At 37.7% G+C, this 23,694-nt stretch overlaps 1 protein-coding gene across 4 annotated transcripts in view; it reads right to left on the bottom strand.

The window, feature by feature from the left end:
• The window catches only part of PTPRG (protein tyrosine phosphatase receptor type G), a 713,496-nt gene that overhangs the window by 508,279 nt on the left and 181,523 nt on the right, over positions 1–23,694 (bottom strand). For all 4 annotated transcript variants that reach the window (XM_060766453.2, XM_060766454.2, XM_060766455.2 and 1 more), the window contains exon 2: positions 17,942–18,046. In XM_060766453.2, coding sequence (XP_060622436.2) covers positions 17,942–18,046 — 105 coding nt within the window. The remainder of the gene's footprint in view (positions 1–17,941; positions 18,047–23,694) is intronic.

Below are 23,694 nucleotides of genomic sequence, written 5' to 3'. Positions count from 1 at the left end.
TGAAATGTGGGGGAACAGCTATAAAACACTATAACTGTTTTGAAGAATGTAATGTGATACAGGCAGCCCTGGAGTCTACCCTCTCCTTGGTTAACTAATCACAGCCCACTGAATGCTCTGAATGTGGACAGGCTGGACTAGAGAAACAGTCTGGGCAGTAAGCAACAGTAAACTGAGGATCCAGACAGCGTTGAGGAATGTGTTGATAGACCTCTGAGTACACAATGGTATTAGTTGACTAGGGTTTTTATGAGTTGAGAAAAACGTCAGGTGATAAATCACACCCTAACTACCACAAAGTCAGTCAAAATGTACAGGTGGGATGGGATGCTGGGGGAACAATGAAATGATGTGATATAATTCTCAGCCAGGATTCTTCACTAGCTCTATTTAGGGGTTGCTTGTATTTATTGGTAGTGAGATTTGGTGCAGTCAATGTCATATAATGCTTTAACCTGACATAAACTGTCAACTAATGATCACCTCACCAGGTTATGTTAAAGGGAGGAACTAAAACTGAAAAATCAGGATAGCTTCATATGTGTCTACGTGCATGTATACATCTGTATATCTGTGCAGGACAGAGTTTGTATGTATGTACTATATTTTTTACAAGTGTCTGGAGATGAGGGTTTTTTGAGAAGCTGTCTGAATCTTACATTTTTCACAGATTAAAAATTAATATGAATTATATGAATTATAAACACATATCCTGTCACATCTGGTATTCCAGAAATTGCTTGATGTTTCAAAATGTATACCATATCATATCTCGTGTCATATTTATCAGTGTTTGCCAATGGGAGAATAAATCATTTATCTTTATCATGCCCTGATAAAGGAGTCTCTATTTAAAGTGCATATTTGCCCAAGTTCTAGTATCTTCAGGGAAGACTGTCTCTTAGTCCCACCACCATCACAGATATGTTTGGGAGGACTTTTCTCAGTGGATTTTCCCAAGTTATCCTTTCCTTGGGAGGTCCAGTTGGCCTCCTTCTGTTTGCTTTTCACCAGTAGATAAAGACTCGCTATTTATTTATTTGGGGTTTTCAGTATGTTGCAGCAGATAGGGCTTTTAAATGGACAAAATGTCGTGCTTCTATCTGATTAAGTTTAAATGGATTTTAAAAATAAGTTAACATGCTTTAAAAATTACTTTGAACTTGTATTTTTATCTTGTTTCCAAAATAAAAAAATCCAGTTTGTGTTTTAATTTTTGTATTAATGGCTTTTTTTTTCTGATATGGTTGTAATCTGTCTTGACTCCCAAGCTATGAGGTGGGGTGTAAGTTAACTGAATAAATAAGTTACTGAATTTTATCTCAATAGGAGAAATATTAACTAGTGGGATTTAATGGGATGGGTCTTAACTATTTTTCCCTCCCAACAAAAATAACACTCTTTCATTTGAACTACAATTAGCAAATTTTACCTTTAAAATACCTAACAGATTTTTGAGTTGTAACGATACAGACTTCTTGACAAATTATATGTTCTCTGCATAGGAAAAGGGCACTTCGTTTTGCATAGAAGAACAGCCTGGTCTCAATAGAAGTTACTTTGCTACTGCTACTACTGAATTTGAAATTGGGTATGCTTTACTGCCCTTTGTACTGGTCCTGGTGTGGATGAGCTCTCTCTGTCAGCTCCAGCTCCCCATGCAGGGACATGGGAGAAGCCTCCCACAAGGATGGTAAAACATCTAGGTGTCCCCTGGGCAACCATCCTTGCAGATGGCCAATTCCCTCACACCAGACAGGAAAAAGAGAGGAGTGGGCATTTCCTGCATGAATATCTCACCAAAGCATTTTAACTTAACAACAGAAGTAGTATCTGGGACAAACTTTGGCTTATTCCCACTGTTCTTTGTTATGATCTGCAACATCTTTGCCTGATGAAAAAGGCAGCAAAGTTTTGAAAGCCTGCACAATGGATTTCATGCCTTTTAGTTGGCTCGATAAGGGTATCATAGTTGGTGGATGTTGTTCTACAGTAAATATCAGCAGAAAGGATCTCTGTGGCATTGCTTTCCATTTCTACTTTGTCCTGAAATGACGTAGCCTTGACATAAACCTAGAATCAGAGCATCATAGAGTTGGAAGAAACCACAAGGGCCATCCAGTCCAACGCCATTCGGTCATGCTGGAACATTCAATCAAAGCACAAAAAAATGCATTTCTAATTCAAACACCCATGTAACTCATGAGAGGGCATTTTATCCAACAAAATGCAGCAAGAAATAAAAGGCAAAATCAAAAACTTTGTTTATAAGGAAATAAGTAATTTAGAAAATGCTTTAAAGAAAAAACCCATTAAATTTGGAAATTAAACAAGAAATGGAAATACTGAATAAACAAAAAAAAAACCTACTAGGAAATGGAATCACTAGCTAAACAATTAAAATTTGCCACAGCAACATTTCAAAAATGTGAACAAACCATGAAAGTGGCTTGCAAGAAAATTGAAACAAGAATATTTTTTACTAGGAATATTAGATACAAATATAGATGAAAATAAGGATAGACTGTTTAACTATTTATCAACTGCAGCAAGAATAATTTATGCAAGATGTTGGAGAGTAAAGGAAATACCCTCAATACATCCTGGAAATCATGAATATGGCCAAATAACACAATTATTGTCAAGATCTGAAGAGAAATAGAAACAAAAAATGGATTGGCAACCGTTTAAGGAATATATGACTCAAGAGGGAAAAAAGCTTAAAAATATAGACCAGTGTTTCTCAACCTTCCTAATGCCACCACCTCTTAATACAGCCCCGCATGTCGTTGTGACTCCCAACCATAAAATTATTTTTACTGTAATTTCTTTACTGTTATGAATTGCAATGTAAATATCTGATATGCAGGATGTATTTTCATTCACTGGACCAAATCTGGCACAAATACCAGATACATCCAAATTTGAATACTGGTGGGGTTGGGAGGTGGGGATTGATTTTGTCATTTGGGAGTTGTAGTTGCTGGGATTTATAGTTCACCTACAATCAAAGAGCATTCTGAACTCCACCAATGATGGAACTCAACCAGTCTTGGCACACAGTACTCCCATAGCCAACAGAAAATACTGGAAAAGTTTGGTGGGCACTGACCTTAAATTTTGGAGCTGTAGTTCACCTACATCCAGAGAGCACTGTGGACTCAAACAATGAGGGATCTGGACCAAACCTGGCATGAATACTCAATACACTCTAATGTGAACACTGGTGGAGTTTGGGGAAAATAGACCTTGATATTTGGGAGTTGTAGTTGATGGAATTTATAGTTCACCTACAATCAAAGAGCATTCTGAAGCACACCAACGATAGAATTTGGCCAAACTTCCCACACAGATCCCTGTGACCAATAGAAAATACTGTGTTTTCGGATAGTCTTTGGTGACCCCCCCCCCTGACACCCCCCTCGCAACCCCCAGGGGTCCCAACCCTCAGATTGAGAAACACTGATCTAGATCAATCCAACATATTTAAGAGAAATTATCCATGAAATGTTGAAACAAAAGGAGAAGCAATTTGAAAAGACAAGGAAAAAAAGAGTTTGAGAATAAATATAACCATTATGAAGATCAGAAATCAATAAACGGTTCCCTCCTCCTATTCTCTCCCTGTCCCTAAATTTATCCTCCTCCCCCCCTTTTCCCTTCTTCCCTCCTTGCACTCCCTTTCCCTTCTACCCCCAGAACCTAAGGACATTTGTACCTGCCTTTACCCCATAATGTTTTTTTTTATTATAGTGTTTAAAGTATTTTCTAATAAAAATATTTTTAAAAAACAAATACATTTCTAATTCAAACACCCATGTTTTATCAGGAACCTTGTTGATTTCTGTCCCAGTCCTAAAGATGACACAAGGGAGTTGTTAATGCGAGCCTCTATCCCCATCTAAACTGCAATCACCAAGGTAACTAGACCTAATTCACACAACATTATCATGAAACAATTGTTAACTCTGTTTCTCGATACTGGAAAGGCATGTACCATTCACTTTAAAAGCAACCTGCCAATTTTACCCACCTTTTGGGAACTACATCAAACATCTAAAAATACAGTCACTTGACAAGAAAATTGTTTGTAAAAGTCTTTCAAAGTACTAAAACGCAAATAGGTCCTCTTTGCCCCCTCCATCTTCTTAAGCAAGGGCACTGCCTTAAATAATTCCCTATTTGAAGTGGCTGCTAAGTCAAGTGTAAAAATTGACAGCAATAGTGAAACTATCTAATTTTGCAGGATATGAATGATCCACTGGGCCATTTATTCATTTATTCATTCCACAAAATCTCGCCCATGCAAAAATATACCGAGGAGATTATCTACCCACTCTCATTTATGGTTTTTCCCATTAAATACCCATCTGGTCGCATCTTACTATATAAGGTTCAGTCAAAAGTAATATTCCTAAGGAAACCAACTGTTGAAAGGGTGGTGCACCATTTTAAATGAACATCATTCTAGGAAAACAGTGTATAAATACATTTTTAGATTCCTTCCCTTAGTTTAATAATAATCATTGGTTACTGGGTGACCAAAACAACTAGGTTCTAAGATTATTGTTTTTTTCAGTCCAGCAAATCTGTTTAATTAGAGGTTCCTCTATACAGGAAAAATAGTGCAGTGAAAGTCCAATTCAAGGCACAACTTTTCTGCGAGAAATTAATCTTACTTCAAAAAGAGAAATGATATTATCACACAAATCTATTATTCTGCTGAAGTTGTGCTATCATTAATACATACCGAGTTGAGAACCTTCAATATCACACCTTTCTTCAATTGCACAATTGAACCAATTCACCAGTTCATGATATCGTAATAGTACTCCCTCATGCCCTGGTAACCCAACTTCTTAAACTACAGCTGTTCCTTAATTTTATTTTTATTTTTAGAACAATTTGGCAATTTTGGGGGGAAAGGCAAATATAATTATAAATGTTAAAATCTCGCATGTTGGTTAGAAGTTTCTCCAAACTGTAGCCCAAAACAACTTTTCAAAGCCTGTGACTGTATTTTGTAGTACAGTATAGCATTATATTGCCTTCTTATACCTATCAATTCAAGAAAACGTAAGCATAATGCAAGTAATTTTATCCAGAATGTTAATGTTTTTATAATCCATACTCTAGATTATGCAACAGACTCAAATCCAGTTTATAAATAACAAGACGAAATACTGTTACCATTATCTTACTGATCATATTCTTAAGGTTTTGAAATGCATATACATTCAGTACTTTTTGAAAAGCCTGAAAGCACAGCGAGGGAAAAGGAAAAAGACAGCAACCCAAGTAAAGGAGTGAGCAAAATTGGTGGGTCCAGTGGACCAATATTTGGACCCCAAATCACCAGCTTCTATCACTGAAGCACGAGGGAATCCTGGACAACTGACTTCCATCACACTAGTAAGATTTAGCAGGACACATCAAGGGGTTGCATGTTTCCAACACTTATATGTTATCTCCTCCAGTTTTAGAGATTTGTAAAGTTTGTAAAGACTACTTTTAAAAAAATCATGCATGCAACCAGGTAGCCTCATTTGAGTATATAACCAAATATCCTTATCACCCCTTGCATCTAATATGCAATGCAATGCACATTACTCAACAAGATGACACATGTGACCAAGCTGTTGTTGGGAGAGCATAGTCTAGATTCTTGGAGGAATGGAATTTTGTTTTGTAGGAATGTTGGTCAAGCCTACGTATATGACCTTCAACAACTGGGGGGAAACCGTGTGTTTTCTTACTTAGAATATGGAAGTCCTGGCTATGATTAGGCAGCCATTAAAAAGTGAAGGCATTTACACACTTTAGTTAATAAGAGCTATATACATGTCATTGAAAAATTAGGCAGATCAATTAGCCTAACAGAATAAAGTCATTACCTTGACAAATAAAGGAAGAGAGGTTATCCTAATGAAGACTGAAGGCCCTGATTAATTATTGCAATTAATTCATATATTAATTGCTAATATAAAAATACAGATGGACTATCTGCATGGTAAGAGCTCTGTGGATTTAGGCACTGGGCACAGTACTGCATTCACATGCAAAGATAAACCAGATTTATGGAAAATTTTATCTCAAGTATGCAAGCAGACATTGCATGATTGTCTCTGCATGTCTCCTTCTACTATGACTGTGAGCTCTTTGTCAAGAAAAGTATAGTGCTTTCTCCAAAATTCCTGACTTGTCCTATGAATTGAAATGGCAAACCAGAGCTATGTGACTTGTTTAACCATATGCTCCAAAACTGTTCCTTATGGCAACATCTATTTATAGCCCTGTGTTTGCAGCAGAGTTTTAGTGTAAGTAGCTACAGTGATAGAAAGTATTGCAACTAGTCACTGGGCTTCTGGTCCTAGCTTCTTTCTATCCAGAGAAGGTGCATAGCTCCCTATTGTTGTTACATACTTTCTAGTCATTTCTGACTTATGGCAACTCTGAGACAAACCTATCACAGGGTTTTTTGAGAACTTTCCCTTGACTTCTTCTGAGGTGGGGAAGTGGGATCTACCCAAGGCCACACCATGGGTTTCCATGAACTAGGAGTTTTGAACCCCGGTCTAACACTCAACATTACACCATTCTAAACCCTAACTTACTCCATGCTTTTGACACTGAAATGCATGGCGGAGGAGAAAAATAGGACATTTTCCTGATTGCTACCTTTGCTGCAATCATTTATCAATCTGTGTATTAAAAACTCTTTATCAATCTGTGTATTAAAAACTCTAGTGTTAACTCTCATATTTTAAACTTTAAACAATGATTGTGACACTCTCCAAATGATTACAATATCATCTATGTATCACCATCATGATTTTGGCTATTCCATAAAAAGGAATTGTTGCACTAATGAATACAAGACCTCGAATATGCTCCCATTCTAATTACACAAATATTGTCTGTCTGCTGTTTTAAACTGTTTTGATATTTATTGACTCCTGTGATGCCATTCATGGCTTTATAGTTTAAATTATACCAGTGAAATTTGTAGCTTCTTTGACTGCTTCTTTAATGGTCAAGCTGGATAAAAATGAAATAAATCAAACAGACTGAAAACAATAAGAGACATAAACACCTTCATTGATTGGGTAATTATGCTGTCTCAGCACTGAAGAGTCTTCCTTTCTTGGTGCATGGTGATTTTGTTCCTGTGTTAACAGTCACAATATATTCCAACTACATCCCTAAGCATAGAACATTGTTGTGGCCTTAGAATCATAAGAAATAATTTGTTCATTTAAGGCGGTGGAAAGATTATCTGGTGTAAATCTGGCCAAGAGCAGCCCCAGATCCAGTGAGCATATACTGAATCCAAGGTCATGGCCCAAATGACCCAGGACCACATTGACCCCATTGTGCTGTGATCTCGTCTCGTGTGTTGTTACTGTTGCTCCTAGTGTCAGTGTCTGGCCATCAGCTGTCACATCTGTGCTATCTAAACGATGCAGTTATATAACCAGAAAGGAGGAGGGAGTTGATCTCCCCTCCTTGCTCATTGTGTAAGCACCCTATTCTGACATTATAGATATGTGTAGCAAGCTCCATGGTGGGGTAGAGAGTCAGCGGTGATGATGAATCATCCCCTTCCCTTGCACTGATCAGTAGATTGTTGTCTATCTGGACAGAGGATCAGTCCGAAACAGTCCATATGGCTGAAAAGTCCCAGAATATTCCGAAGTTTCCAGTTAACTTCCCAAAGCAGGGCATACTCAGGATTAAACCTCCAAAACTCAAGATACACACCATTCATTTCTCTGTGTTGTGAAGATTGCCAGCAGTACGCTTGTAGTGAGTCCATGCTTTTTAAACAGTGGGAAAGAGTTTCAGGCTAGTTTTGATAATAAATGTGGATTAAAAAAAACAAAAACAAAAAACCAGAGATAACTTTCCAAGCAAAAAAAGTTTTGGGTGTTCCAATTAATGCCAGATTTAGGAAAAATAAGGCCCTGTGCTAAGTTATGGGGGTCCTCACTTGGGCCCTGAAGGAGATATGCCTACACTGCCTGTTTTGTAAAACACTCCCATAGACTATCAACTCTATCATTATATCTGGAACCACTCCAAAGCAGTGTGCCTTCAAATTTACAGCTGCACCACATAAGCAAAAATCATCTTTCAAAAAATGTTTTTGGCAGGAAGACGCCCCACCCTCCACCCGCACCCCCAGCCAATGAAGCCCAGTGCTTAAGCACACCTAAGCACAATGGTAAATCCGGCACTGATTCCAATGTTCCTTACAGGCTTTGGATGTCCTGCTTTTGCCACTGGCAAATGTATGGTCTCTATTTTAAGTTAATTCAGTTAGAACAACAACAAGTAGGAGAACCACACATTCAGGATTCCTCACTGCCTGGGTTTGGTTACTTCATAATTGATCCCATCAATGGACATCTAGTGATTTCTGTACAAGTGATTAGAAACATTTGATAGCTCCCTGTAGCCCACAGCATCTAAACTCTACTAAGAGCATGTTTTAAAACAGACACATAGAGCTAGATCAGCATTAAGCATTATTTCACGATAACAGCGATTACAGTTGTTGCCTTAGGCACACTGTGGCCATAAACTGAAGGGAAAGCACACACTTTTTTACACTCATTCTCATGGAAAATGTGCATGTGCACGGACACACAGATATAGTCTGGAAAAAACACACACAATGTAATATCCTAATGACCGTTGTGCAAGGTACAACTAGGTAGTACTAGCCTGTTCGTAACAAGAATCACTTCATCATAGGTGAGAAAGGTCCTGTCTCGGGGTGACAGAAGAGAAACAGCTGCAAACCTGATCTCATTGAGCAGTATTCCAAATCAAGATATCCACAATCTGCCCCCTGGTATCTCTGGTATCCATCACAATGAAAGAAATCTAGCTCTGTTTGCTCCAATGGAACTAGATAACCAAAAATGAAAAGGTATTCAAAAAAATTCCTCCAGGCAACAGAGGGGAAACAGACATATGAGCAGGTGATAAAATACATTTGTTTTCATGCCAAATATAGTTGGTCTATTTCCTTTAACTTCTGCCTGCAAAAGCGATATTCTTCCTTAATCACCAACCTACATTTCAGAGGCATAAGAAAAAAATTGACATTGATTCATGAATTCTTAATACACTTTTATTTCTGTTCACAGGTCAGAATTGTGTACTCCAGCTGAGTACAATTCGGAATTTGTTTGCACTCAGTGGTGGCTTTTGGACAAGAAGGGCAATGTCTCAAACCAAAATGCTAAAGTGGGGTACCCCATTACTTGAACTTTAAGCCATCCATATGTTCATTTGATGCGAAATTGGATCAGGAATGCTTTGCATTAAATTTATCAAAATGATAAATATGTGTGTCCAGAATGTGAGAAAGATAAATGTGATAACAGAGTGTTATATGGTTTCTGGGCTGTACGGCTGCATTCTGCTAGATTCCAGCCATGAAAGCCTTTGACAATACAAATGTGAAATCCCTTTACAGCAATGACTTTTACTCCAGCATTTGCTGCAGTTAACATAACAGTGAATAGCAGGTACAGGAGATTTATGAGTGCATGCTTACTATGTATTTTGAAATGTTGTGGATTTGATTACTTGTGGATTCGACTAATATGGTTTCTCTAGAAATCTCTTATTATTTACGACATTTCTGCCCCACCTTTCTGAACCCCAGAAGGGACTTAAGGTGGCTTTATACTTAGGCAGCTATTCGCAAAGTTCTGTGCTCTGCAGGACTTAAGATTTCAAGAAAACACCTATGGTCAACGTCTGGTGGATCTAAAGATTCCCAGAAAGGAACAGAAATATTTAGGGTACAATACCTTCTACTCTGTATAAATGGGCTGTCAGCTCTGGCTACGTCAGTCGCTTTTTACTGTGTTTGAAATTATAATTTCATTTTCAGAAAAAGTGAAATCAAGTTCAGGTTCATTCATGTACATTGGAAAGCATGAAATTTGGTGCCAATTATATCAGAACTGAATCCAATAAAGAATGAGACTGTCCTGTGAAATTCAACAAATGGAAAATTCCTCTACTGTCAATATCTAACATCTTTTTAGGTTTAAAATTATGTTGTTGTTGTTTTTTCCCCCCAGAAAATATCTTTAAAAATACTGAACATTATTATGTCTGCTTAGAAAGAACTGATCTTCAATTAAACATTGGAATACAAGCACACGTATTCCATGCACATATGGCATATGGGTGCATGTGTTCACTGGTCATTTGGGCTTAATGTACTAACTTTTTTATTTCAAAAGGAAATTGTATTTGTAGATATATATACACACACACACGCATATATATATATATACACACACACATACATATCGCAGAGGAGCCCCCAGTGGCACAGTGGGTTAAACTGCTGAACTGCTGAACTTGCTGACCGAAAGGTGAGCAGTTCAAATCTGGGAAACGGAGTAAGCTCCCCATTAGTGCCAGCATCTGCCAACCTAGCAGTTTGAAAACATGCAAATGTGAGAAGATCAATAGGTACCGCTCTGGCAGGAAGGTAACAGTGCTCCATGCAGTGATGCCGGCCACATTACCTTGGAGGTGTCTAGGGATAATGCCAGCTCTTCGGCTTAGAAATTGAGATGATCACTACTCCCCAGAGTTGGGCACGACTAGACTTAATGTCAAGGGGAAACCTTTACCTTTATATAATTGCAACTTGGAATTTAATTCAATTGACAATGAAGGCAGCATTTACTGTATCTAAAAGGCTCAAACCTGATGGAAACAAAGACAAGTATTCAGGATCCATGATCCCCCTGCCTTAACAACTTGTGTAGTTTATAGATGTCTGCCCCAATAAATGTATTTTTGAACATATGATGGGTTCATGCATATACTCAGCCCACTTTCATATCTTCTTGATTTCTTTTCTCCTTCTCTTCTCCCTCCTTTCCTTCCATCTATGTATTCATATTGTAAATATTTCGTTTTTTAAAACTCATCTGCTCTTATGTTAGAGGACACCCTAGAATCATCAGGGATTGTTATTTTTTAAGACTAGCCAATATTTGGTGGCCTAAAAACCATTCTAAATGTCAAGGGAGAATGGGACTAATGGTTAGGAAACAAATATCAAACTAAATAAATAAATTTACCGCCTCATTTACAGCTGCAGATATCAGCAGCTGCTCAACAGCTCAGCTGGAAACAAGTTTTCCTGCTGGGAATCACAGTTCACTTTGCCCTGATACACTAGTGCTTCATCCATATGGCACCACAAAGTGGCTTTCATATGGCTGTCCACCATGCTCTCTGGATAGCCTCCAAAATGACTCCTGACAACTGTTTAGAATATTTCCGTTTCAATGAGGTTACATATTATTCTATGCCATTTCTTAAATGAGATCAAACTAAGCAAATCAACCTCCACTAAACTGATCACAATAAATCCTCTGGCAAGAACTGACGGATTTTTCCATTCTGCTTTTAGCCCCACATTTACCCTTATCAACAATGACAACCAATTAGGTAACAGTAACTAGAACTATAGAAAAAAAGTCATTACTGATATTATGTGAGACAAAACAACTTGCCTCTTTCTTCCACTGCCCTGTACAACCCATAAAATATTCAATATATAAAAAAGAAACACTGAGGTGGAAAACCAGAAAACCCACCAAAAGTCAAGATTAATTAGAGATCATTTGTTATATATTTCTGAAAGTGCAATGAATAAAAGAGTCCTTTTTGCCAGTCAGGTATATGTATGTTAAAGACTCCAATTAAAATCTGTGCAAAAATAAACTTTAGAAGAGGAGAACAACTGTCACACACAAAGAAAAGCTTAATAATATGCCTCACCAGTTAATAATAAAACATTCAGAAAGGCAAACTACTTAACGGAGTTTTGAAATATGTATCTAAATGTTCTCTTAAAGAAGTTTTTGTGCTATATAAAATGATGAAATGAATCTTCCAAACACATTTTCAGTAATAAAAACTAAATAAATATACCATTCATCACTTAAGGTTCCATTTTCCTTCTGGTGAGACAAAAAGGTAGACGCAGAACTATCCATTTCAACTGTTTATTAATGTACATCTCCACTCTTGCTGCACCATATTATTTTAGGAAAGAGAAATATATTCAAGGTGTAATGCAGATTTATCATGAGAATGGGCACAATTCCAGAGAACAGTGAAGTTAATTTAAAACTTTATGGTTGCAAAATAATGTAAAGATAGCATATTCAACTGTGGGCTGGATTGTCCCCAATATTTTAAATTCTGCTAACAATAGTTACAGATTTGAGTGGGAGCTCTTCAAGCTGACAAATGATACAGAACTCTGCTTTGATATATGATCAGACAAAGATACAGATCCCTTGTGTTGCGGAGCTAGAAATAAATTGGAGAAGGAGGTAGAGTAGGAAAGATTTATCCTTCTTCCACGGAGGGGAGAGGGAAACTGGTGAGAGAAGGGAATATTCCAAAAAGACAGGAAAAAGGTTCGTTGACAGAAAAATAAGAGAAAGAGGCTGCGCAGAAAGAAGAAAGGGGGGGATCCTATCTGATTTTTAACCTGTTCCACCCACCACTAAGTCCATGAATTATCAAAATGTTAATTCTGAGAGATTATCCACAAAATAATTTGTTGTTGTTTATTCAGTCGCTTCTGACTCTTCATGACCTCATGGACCAGCCCATGCCAGAGAGCCGTGTCAGCCGTTGCCACCTCAGCTCCTTCAAGGTCAAACCATTCACTTCAAGGATACCATCCACCCATCTTGCCCTTGGTCAGCCCCTCTTCCTTTTTCCTTCCATTTTCCCCAGCATCATTATTTCCTCCAAGCTTTCCTGTCTTCTCATTATGTAGATAAAGTACTTAATCTTTGCCTCTAAAATCCTTCCCTCCAGTGAGCAGCTGGGCATTATTTCCTGGGGTACGGACTGGTTTAATCTTCTTGCGATCCAAAGCACTTTCAGAATTTTCCTCCAAAACCACAGTTCAAATGCATTTATATTCCTTCGCTCAGCCTTCCTTATAGTCCAGATCTCGCATCCATAGGTTACTACAGGGAATACCATTGCTTTAACTATGCGGACCTTCACTACCAGTGTGATGTCTCTACTCTTCACTATTTTATCACGATAGATAAAAGGGAATACATCTCTGCAAAGCAAACCTGTTCCTTATCAATGGCATAAATGGCCACTTCTTGTGATCAACACTGGAGATAATTCCCAATCTCATCCCATTCAACAATTTAGACTTTTAAAAACATTTATGTAAGAGTTGAAGAGGAAGCAAATCTTAAACTTGGAATGTAAAAACCTTCATATAGTTTTGTCAATCTTGATGAGAAACCATATTTGAATGCACTGAGACATACTATCAAGAAAAAAAAGTCAACTATTGGGAGATTTCTATTTCCTACAAGAGAGTAAAAAGACTATTTCCTGCTTTTACTGTCATCTACATCAACAATAACAAATAATATAAAATGGAATAATAAAATTTGTGTTGCACAAATTTTGGAAGGATTTCTGCAAGAAATTTTATTTTGCATAAAAAAACACCCTTGTTCAAACAAAAGTTTTAGCACAAAAATCCTTCTGAAAATGTTCGCAAAAAGTTTCCTACATTGCAAATAACCATTGGAAAAAATGTGCAGCTCTCATAATCTTGCCCAGCAAAGAGAAAACATTTCATTTTTCTTTCTTTCACACATGCAAGAATGAAATAAATTAAGATTTACATTCCTAATCTGAGCTACTGTGACAGTATAATGGAGAAATGTCTCATCAGTTATGCAAAGCTTTATACTGAGAATGCTACATATAATTTTGTGCAGCAAAGCTGGCACCAAAAAAACCTTTTTTTTTTCTTAGCAAGTTGTTTCCCCTCCTTTAGGACATCAATCTGATTTGGTTTCATCAAATTGAAGAGTTAATTATAAGCTGTTTTCTAAAGCAGATATTTAAAAATTATGTTCATAAGATAGGCACTTGAGTAAGTCTGAAGGGGTCCAGAAATTAAATCTTTGTCTTTGCAGCGTAGCTTCATAGAAATCCTAGCTTCTTAGGCAGTATTGTAAACAGCGAGATCTCATTTATGTTTATTAATGTGGAATAATTATTTCCTCCCAGTTCCATTGCGCAAAATGCCTATTTTATTCACCAGCATAAACTAAAAGTTTTCTCCCAGTATGAGACCCAAAGCAGCTTACACTGTAGGTTAAAACAACAACAAAAAAGCTAAAACAATCCAATGAAAACATTTAAACAGGTTTAAACAATTAATACATAAATGTAAAATACTTAAAACACATAATGTATTATATATTAAAAACGGTACCTCTTTAACATATCCTTCTGCCACCAACTACTTAAAGGGTGAATGCTTATTCAGATATGGAGGTCTTCACCAGATGGTGCAAAAAAAGCAGAGAGGGCGCAAACCAAGCTTTCCTTAGAAGAGATTCCATGGCCTAGCAGAAGTCACTAAGAAGGTCCTCCTGTGCCTTCACTAGACACACCTATGAGAATGGTGGGATGGAGAGAAGTTCTTCCCTCAAAGATGTTAAGGTTTGGACAGGCTCATATGGGAATGGGCTTTCAGACAGAGTGGGCCTAAATCATAACGGGTTTTATAGTCATAACCAGCACTCTGTATTGTGTCCTGAAATGAACATGAAGCTCTTTCAGCAAGATATGTTAGACCACTTTGCTACCATGGTTTAATTTTTTTTTTAGATAATACTGAATTTGAAAAGCTGTCTAGATTTATTTATTTATTTACAGTATTTATATACAGCCTTTCTCACCCCTGGGGGGACTAGATCGCTACTGTCTTATTATTATTTATTATTATTATTAACTTTATTTGTACCCCGCTAGCATCTCCCGAAGGACTCGATGCGGCTTACAAAGGCCAAGGCCTCAATACACAACATAACAATACAAAACCTAAGCAAATTAAAAACAATTAAAGCAATATAAACAACAAGCAATAAACGATACTCTAAGACACAATAAAACTGGGCCGGGCCAGAGTAATGGGTACAGAATTAAAAGTGCTGATGTGACAGGTGGTATGTAAAGGATTATAGGGTAAGTGCAGTGTGCAGTGTGCGGCAATCTTAATTCTAATAAAGTGCTTCTGGGACTTGGTATTGGAGATTTCCTATTCTGGAAAGGCACATTGGAACAGCCAGGTCTTCCTAGTTAGGCAGGAAATATAGCAATACTGCAGGCAATAAAACAGAATGGACTTCATTTCATCTTTAGCAAGTCTCATATGCCTTCTATAGAATCCTTTTCTTACTTCTTAAGATAATTCTTCAGTTCAGTTGTGCCACAGTGTCCAATACAAACAGCAAGCATGCAGTACTCCTAATATTGTTAGACTGCAACTTCCATCTCTCTCCAATGACTATACTAGCAAGAACTGATGAGAATTGCCGCACTATAACATCTGAAGGTCCACATGCTCTCCACTTTCCTGTATATGATCAATTGCATTATGTCATTTGTATGAATGAGGAGAAAATGAGGACAGAAAGATGAATTTGAGTGTAAGTCCAATTTTCACGACTGCTCTAAAATGCAAGAATACAAGAATGATGGCATCAACCCTAAGAAGATTGCTACCCCTTCCCATGTGCATGTGTGTACTCTACCTTTGTACAACTAGGTCTACTTTTGATCACATGTATCAAAAAGCCCTTTCTTTGCTTATGGTTGCAGCAAGACCTTCTTGAGTCAATTGAGGCAGCCAGAAACATTTGAGCTGAGCAACTCTGCTCTGAAGGCTTAAGAGATAGGTAAGGAAAGACCTTAATAGACAATAACATAGGTAGATAGTCCAGCTGGATGGGTCAGGGTTAGCACAATACTGTAAATTGTACCAAAAAGTGTTTTATTTAAGAACAGATCCTTGTATCATTGTAGAAATACTTTAAACAACATCTTTATGTGGTTTCTAACTACTGCAATGGGCACAATGATAGCTGTACAAATTTGATATACAAATTCTTCAGTTTGGCTTGCAGTTTATTACCATGCTCAATTAAAAACTGTTTTGTATTACCTATAGTTTTAGCTATATTGGTTGGACAAATAAACAGTAGTAGCATTCACTCCACTAGACAACCAAAACCAGTTATCTTCAAGATTGCTTTCACCAATATTAAGTCATCCAAGGGTTAAGACTAATATCAGAGACTCTATTCTACACTCTGTAGTTGACAAACATTTGGCTGACATCAGAGACAGTTTTTTCGTTGGTTAGAATCATAAGAGTTGAAAGAGTTGGGCCATCGAGTCCAGCCCTCTACCATGCAGGAAAAGCACGTTCAAAGTACACCTGATAGATGACCATACAGCATCTGTTTGAAAGACTCGAGAGAACGAGCTTCCACCACACTCCAAGACAGAGAGTTCCACTACTGAACAGAGCTTACAGTCATGAAGTTCTTCCTAATATTAAGATGGAATCTCTTTTCCTGTAATTTAAACCCATTGCTCCAAGTTCTAGTCTCCAGGACAACAGAAAACAAGCCTACTCCTTCTTCCTTATGACAGCATTTCACATATTGAAACATGGCCATTATGTATCCTCTCAACCTTCTCTTCTGCTGTTTAAACATACTCAGCTCTTTAAGCCACTCCTCATAGGACTTAGCCTCCTGACCTTTCATTATTTTATTCACCCTCCTCTGGACATGTTCCAGTTTGTAAATATCCTTCTTTAATCATGGTGCCCATAACTGAACACAGTATTCCAGGTGAAGTCTGATCAAAGCAGAATAGAGGGGCAAAAATCCTTCTATTGATCTGGACACTATGCTCCATTTGAGGAAGTCCAAAATCCCATGGGATTTTTAGCTGCTGCATCACATTGTTGGCTCATGTTTAGCTCGTTGTCTACTAAAGCTCCAAGATCTTTTTCACATGTACTCTTGTTGAGCCAGGCATCACCCATCCTGCATCTGTGCATTTCACCTTTTCTGCCTAAATTGTATCAAAGTAGTTCTCTTTTCAAGAATTCCAAGAGTGTTTCTTTGTTCCAGTATAATTTAAATTTCCCAGGTTTGGAACTAAATGAAAACTATGGCAACCAAGATCAGAAGCAATCAGGTCAGAAAACACAAGCGTCCTAGACAAATTAAGAACTTAAAACATATGGGAAGAAGTTGTAGAAGGCCTGTTAGTTACAAACAGAACTAATGCATTATAGTGAGATGAAACTGAAAGCACATTTGTTCTAAACTGAGAGAGATAAGCAATATGAGACCTTTGTCTGAATAATGGAAGAAAATGAGTTGCAAAATAGGCGTTTCAATGATAAGAATCTTACAATTGAATACCGAATGTTGAAAATCCATTAGGAGCCAAGAATAGTTCTTCTGACAAGAATAAGGCACAATCGCTTATTGTGTATAATGCTGCTCAGTGTAAACCAGTGGACAATAAGTGGGGATGGGCACAAATTCATGAGGAGCATAGACAATCATGGCATACAAGACTGATGAAAAATGAAAGGCAAGTGTCAAAACACTTCAATAAAATTATGGTGCTACTATGAAAATCAGCAGAGAAAAGGAAAGCATGTTTGGGAAATAACTGAAAAGACTGCCTCTGGTAAATACTTCAGTGTTACTACTAAATTAAACACAATAATCAAAATTAAAAGGAGAGTACACAAGGAAGATCTTCACTTGTGGTTTGTTCCTTCTGGACTTGCTGTTTGTTTCTTCTTGGCAATACCCATCTCTATGGCAGTGAAATCTGCTGCTTTGGCCGTATGTCTCACTCTGATTAATGGTGGAATTGGCCATACAAATGAAATGGTCTGCATACACGGTCCTCTTCTGGGTGAGCACATTTCTTCTTTTGATTCTGACACATTATTGTTGTACACATTACCTCCAGAGCCTGCATCATTGTTGTGCTGTCCAGCCCAACTCACCTGAGTATGCCCAGTAAAGATCCCCAGATGCCTTCCGCCGCCGAATCTGCACTGAACTGCCATGTCTGCTTTCATGAAGGGAGCCATCATAACCTTCAGTCAAAGCTGGTGGGAGAAGAAGCAACATAAGCAATCAACCAACTGTCAATCAGTGACAGAAAATTAAATTGTTTAGACATTACTAGAATTATTAGATCAGCAGATCAACAGCCTCCAAACAGCTGAAAATACAGAACAGTTATTACACTGATGAATTAATCATTTGTGTGACAGTACCGCTTTCCCTGCCCTCCCTGACAGAGCAAACTCATTGCTAGAAATGACACCTCAACAAGATCTACCTGAGACATAAGGATGAATAACTTACTAGCAATAAACCAGCAGAATGCTCTCCTGACAAATGCCACCTGGGGAAGACAGCTACTTGCAAACAAAAGGTTTTGTTTAGGGCCGCAGCAAAGGCATGTATTCAGTTCAGTGTTAACTGGGAAGCCCACACATATTTCGAAAGGCAGTGATCACATGGCACTGGCATCTTCAGATGGCAATTATATGTACAGGTTGAGTATATCTTATCCAAAATACTTGGAAATAGAAGTATTTGGGATTTCGTATTATTGTTGTTGTTTTTATTGTTGTCACAACAAGATGAGTCCACAGCAGACAAGATCATTCTGCTGGCTATTATATTGGCTCACATGCTGGACACTTCCCAAGTCGTCGTCGTCATCATCATCATCATCATCATCATCATCATCATCATCAAATGATTTTGGAATAGTGTATTTGGATATATGTTCATAACGTGGTATCTTGGACATGGGACCCAAGTATAAATATGTCTTTCATTTCTGGGTTGTTGTGTGTGTTCTGGGTTGTATCCCCATGTTCCAGAAGCATTCTCTCCTGACATTTCACCTGCATCTAGGGCAGGCATCCTCAGAGGTTGTGAGATCTGTTGGAAACTACGAAAATGGAATGTCCAGGGTGAGAGAAAGAATACTTGATTGTTTGAGGCAAGTGTGAATGTAGCAATTAGCCACCTTGATTAGCAGTAAATGGCCTAGTTGTTTTCATGGTCTGGCTTCTTACTGCCTAGGGGAATCCTTTGTTGGGAGGTAATTAGTTGGTCCTGATTGTTTTGGAATACCCCTGTTTTTGAGTGTTGTACTTTATTTACTGATATGAGTTTAGAGTTTTTAATATTGGTAGCCATTATTAATATTGTAGCCTGACATGGTAGTTGTTAGAGTGGTCCAGCATTTCTGTGTTCTCAAATAATATGCTGTACCCAGGTTGATTCATCAAGTGCCTACCATGTCGTACTACACAGAGAAGCCAATGAAATCCACAAGCATGTGGGCAATTTCAACAGAAAGGAAGAAACCGTGAAAATGAACAAAATCTGGCTACCAGTATTTTAAAAAAACTCTAAAATCAGGACAATAACCCTTCAACATTTACAGTTTTCAAAATTTGCAATTAAGTTTTCCAATAGAAGTGTTCAAAATGTGTATTCTCAAAGTAATTATATTAGCAACATTCCTGAGAAATGTGTATATAAAATACAATAGCTTACAAAAGCCTCAGAGTAGGAGAAATCTACACAAGAATTTACACATATTTTCATGCAATCACTATATTTAGGACAAAAATAATAAAAGCAAACCAAGTGAATTGTCTGGGATAGTTAGAAAACAACACCACCATCAACAGCACCAAGTTTATCCTTATTTCCTGAAGAGAGTACTTCATACACCCCTCCAGCCAAATGCCTATTTGAGCAGCTCATCTGAGACCAAGTTATAAGATTGGACAGTGGCCCACCACCAAGACAATCACAGTTATGCCTCTTGACAGTTATACTAGTACTAATGATAAAAAACCCAACTTTTTTCTTATCAACTTTTCATCTACTGAAGGTGTCAAGGTCTAATTTGGATATGAACGCAACAGTTCAGATGGAGCATTCAAGAACAGCTTATTATACCATAACCCTAAAGTGTTCCTGTTAGATTTGGCAAAAGAAACCAATAACAAGCAAGGATGGTGTTGTTTTCTATGTCTTCTGATCAGAAGATTATTACAGACCAGACCATTGAACAGGTGCACTATCAATTAACACCCTCCTCATTCTACCAAGTGGAATCTATTTGCATACTTAAATTATTTCACAGGCTTATAAGTTTTAAAACATGGTTATTCAAGTTTTCTAATAGATAAAATAATGTTTCACAGCAGTAATATAACAAACAAGATTTTTTTTTTTCATTGAAACAAAAAAGCCCTCCTGATTTTGGTTTCCTTTTTTTAAAGCTTGGATTTTTTCCCCACTACTAGATTAGCAAGAAAACTGAGTTTTCACTTTCTCCCCATCTAAACGCATGGATCTCTCCAATGAGCTGCTTATATTTATTAACCAGATCCCCAACACCTTCTACTATCAAAAAGCAAACACAAAACAAAAGAAATGAACTTTGATTTCCAGAAAAATGTGGAGAATTTGACTTATTTATTTATTATTTATTTACTTACGGTATTTATATATCTCTTTTCTCAACCCTTGTTGGGGGGGGGGGAGACTTTTAAAGCATAATTATGACATGGGGCTTTCTATATTGTACTTCTAATGAGCAATAATGCAGATTGCTGTTCCTTTTTTTTTTTTTTTTTTGCATTCCTGCTTTCTTTTAAATGTTCTGGTTCTGTGAGAGGCATGAAAATCATTGTTTATTGCTTCTATACACTTGGCTGAGCAGAATTAGAGACGTGGGACTTCAAAAATGCCAGAAAGCTTGCTTGAAAAAGGAACGAAGCTCCCTTTCACAATATGCAGTGGAAGTTCCTGCCCACATTAAGCATAAACCAAAATATAATATTTTTCATTTTTAAAAAACAAATTGCTAATCATAATGCTGAAGGACCAGACTGGGCACACCCTGACTCAGAAGAAATTGCCAGCTCTATTAGTTAAATCAGGATACTGAATGTAATATTTGAAGATTCCAGTACTGCCTTTTAAAAAAGGCCTGATTACCCTAAAGGCACCAGATCCTGGCCAATTTTGCAAGCCATGCAGGGTCAGCCCTAGTTAGTACTTGGACGGAAGACTGCCAATGAATGCAAGGTGCTGTAGGTTACATATCTGAAGAGGAAACAGGCCAAACCATTTCTGAATTTTCCTCACCTATCGAAACTCCATGAAATTTATGAAGTTACCACAAGTCAACAGGCAACTTGAAGGATCAGATATTGACTACCTCTTCCCCCTATCCCCCCCCCCACAAAAACCCCCAGAAGCAAGACAAGAGTAAAATAATTCAAAGCTTGACCAGTGTGGCATCCCTCTTACTTCTGCTAGAGAGAAGAACTGAGCAACCAACAAAGCTCCACAGAGTGGAGACTAGAAAGACTAGAGTATGCTGTTATCATGAAGTTTGCAGTAATCTTACACTTAGATCCAACTGCAGTTCCCAACAAAAGTAGATTCAGATTCAATGGAATATATGCAGTTGATCACTTGGCATTCAGCAGTGGACTCAATCGGGCTGGTCTTGTTGAACTTGTTACTGGGTGCAGGCCAAACTGTTCCATCTAGAATACTTATTTCAAACCAATGGTAATGCAACCCGCTCAAGTAGTATCTCCAATATCTGCATTCTGATTCTTCCTTACACTAATTGTGAGAACCCCTTCCAAATAATAGAGAGTATCACCGGGATATCCAAGGACCTCAATGACTTTCAAGCAAGTAAGACCTTGCAGATGTTCACTTTCAATGGTTTCCATGTGTGGAGGACATTTGAACAGTATATACGGTATGGCCCAATTATCTGCTAGGGCTATACTCCAAGACACACACATTCCTGCATACTTGAAACCATGGATAACAATGATTTCTCTATTTTGACTGTATTTGGGCCAGAAGCATATTATAGAATAACACTGGAGAACCTAAAGAATCACTTCTAGGAGAGTGAATCTTTGGGTCTAGAGCACTGTTTCTCAACCTGTGGGGCTCAAGATGTTTTGGCCTACAACTCTCAGAAATCCCAGCCAATTTACCAGCTGTTAGGTACCACTGGTCTAGAGTAATAGAAATCATGGATATCATGTCAATGGACAAAGGGGTCATTTGTACAGTACTTTACTGCAATCACTTTCAATCAACCAGCCAATATGAACCACAGTATCTGCGATAGTTCATATTGTCACACTATAACAATCTGCTGGAAAATGTATTCCTTATATTTATCACTCAGCCCTGGGTACACAGAGAAATATAAGAACATAAGTAGTCTTAATTACAGCAAAGACAAGCTAATACTTGAAATTTCAGAACTGTGGCTGGATATACACTGTTATATAATCCAGTTTTGGAATTGAACTGCACTAAACTGGATTATATGGCAGTGTAGACTCATACAATCCAATTCAATGCACCAAATTTGTGTTCTGAAACTGGATTATACAGCAGTGTAGAACCAGCCTGTAACCTCTACTACTGATCCAGTAGCACTTTGCTAACATGTTAAGATAAAAATGGTAGGAGTTTCTTAAATTGGAGATAATTTTAAGCAAGGGGAAGCATGGATGCACATTTGGCACTATATAGATTTTATCCCTCTGCCATTCCATCTCCTATCACAAAGGAACACAAACAGACCTGATACACACACAAATCCAACAACAAATATGCATAGTGGCATATTGCTGTCCTGTTTCTGACAAAAAGGAAATGCAGTGGCTAATCATTCCTTAGTCACAGCCGCTCCACAAGACTCTTCAACGGCACAAGGGTAAAGCGAACAGGTTTAAACCATTTATAGATTCTGAGGAGAAAACACTCCGTCAGCACTCAAAATTTAATCAATTGTAAAATCCTTTGTACTTGGAGCCTGAGTAGTCAAAGAATGGCAGCATGGCAATTCTATGGTACGGCTATGAATCATGCTATTGATTTCCAGTATCTTCTGTGCAAAATTAAATTATGCAAATCCAGCCCTTTATGAATCCTTTACTTTAGTGGTGTGAAATTGAGCACTTGCCTAAGTCAGCATCTTATTTATGCAATTAAAAAATTGATGCTCCTTTGAAAATGTGTAGTTTTCACTCCCCTCCTCAGGGACTCTCCTAATAGCTATAAATCTAAGTTTGTAAGAGGTAAGCAGTTGTAACACAGAAGGGTGCTATTTTGCCAGAGTAACAGGAGTGGAAATAGAGGCTGGGATTTTGCTCTAATGAACTTAGTATTAAGTATCCTACAAAACATGCACATAAAGGACCAAAACAAACCACTGTGTTTATATATTTTTCATCTTGTCAGTTAACTAAATAAAATGACAGCTGATGGATGTGAATGGTTTGTGTTGCTCTTCTTTACCTTGGTAAATGAAAGACTGCACAATATCATGCCTATACCTCCTCTCAAAAATATTTCACCCTATGGACAAAATGAAGCTTGGGGTACCGTTCAGCATGCTGCCCCTTTCCTCCACTCACCTTTCTTAGATTTCGAGAAAGCTTCCTTCAGTGTATGGGAGACTTCCTTTTAAAAAAAGAAAATAAGCAACTAAAATAGGAAGGTCACCTTAATTTGCAGAAAGGCCAGGAGTTTGCTTCTAGATGCCAATAATTTTATAGGGAATCAAAATATCACCAATTATGGCAAAACGATGAGTCACATCCTCTTGGTGCTTGGCGGTAATAGTGCTATTATTCCTTTTGTGGCTCTCTCTCTATCTATCTATCTA

Source organism: Anolis sagrei, chromosome 2, assembly GCF_037176765.1.
Source record: "Anolis sagrei isolate rAnoSag1 chromosome 2, rAnoSag1.mat, whole genome shotgun sequence".
NCBI lineage: Eukaryota > Metazoa > Chordata > Lepidosauria > Squamata > Dactyloidae > Anolis > Anolis sagrei.
Note: the sequence above shows the minus strand (reverse complement) of the source record. Positions and strands in the feature narration are given on the sequence as shown.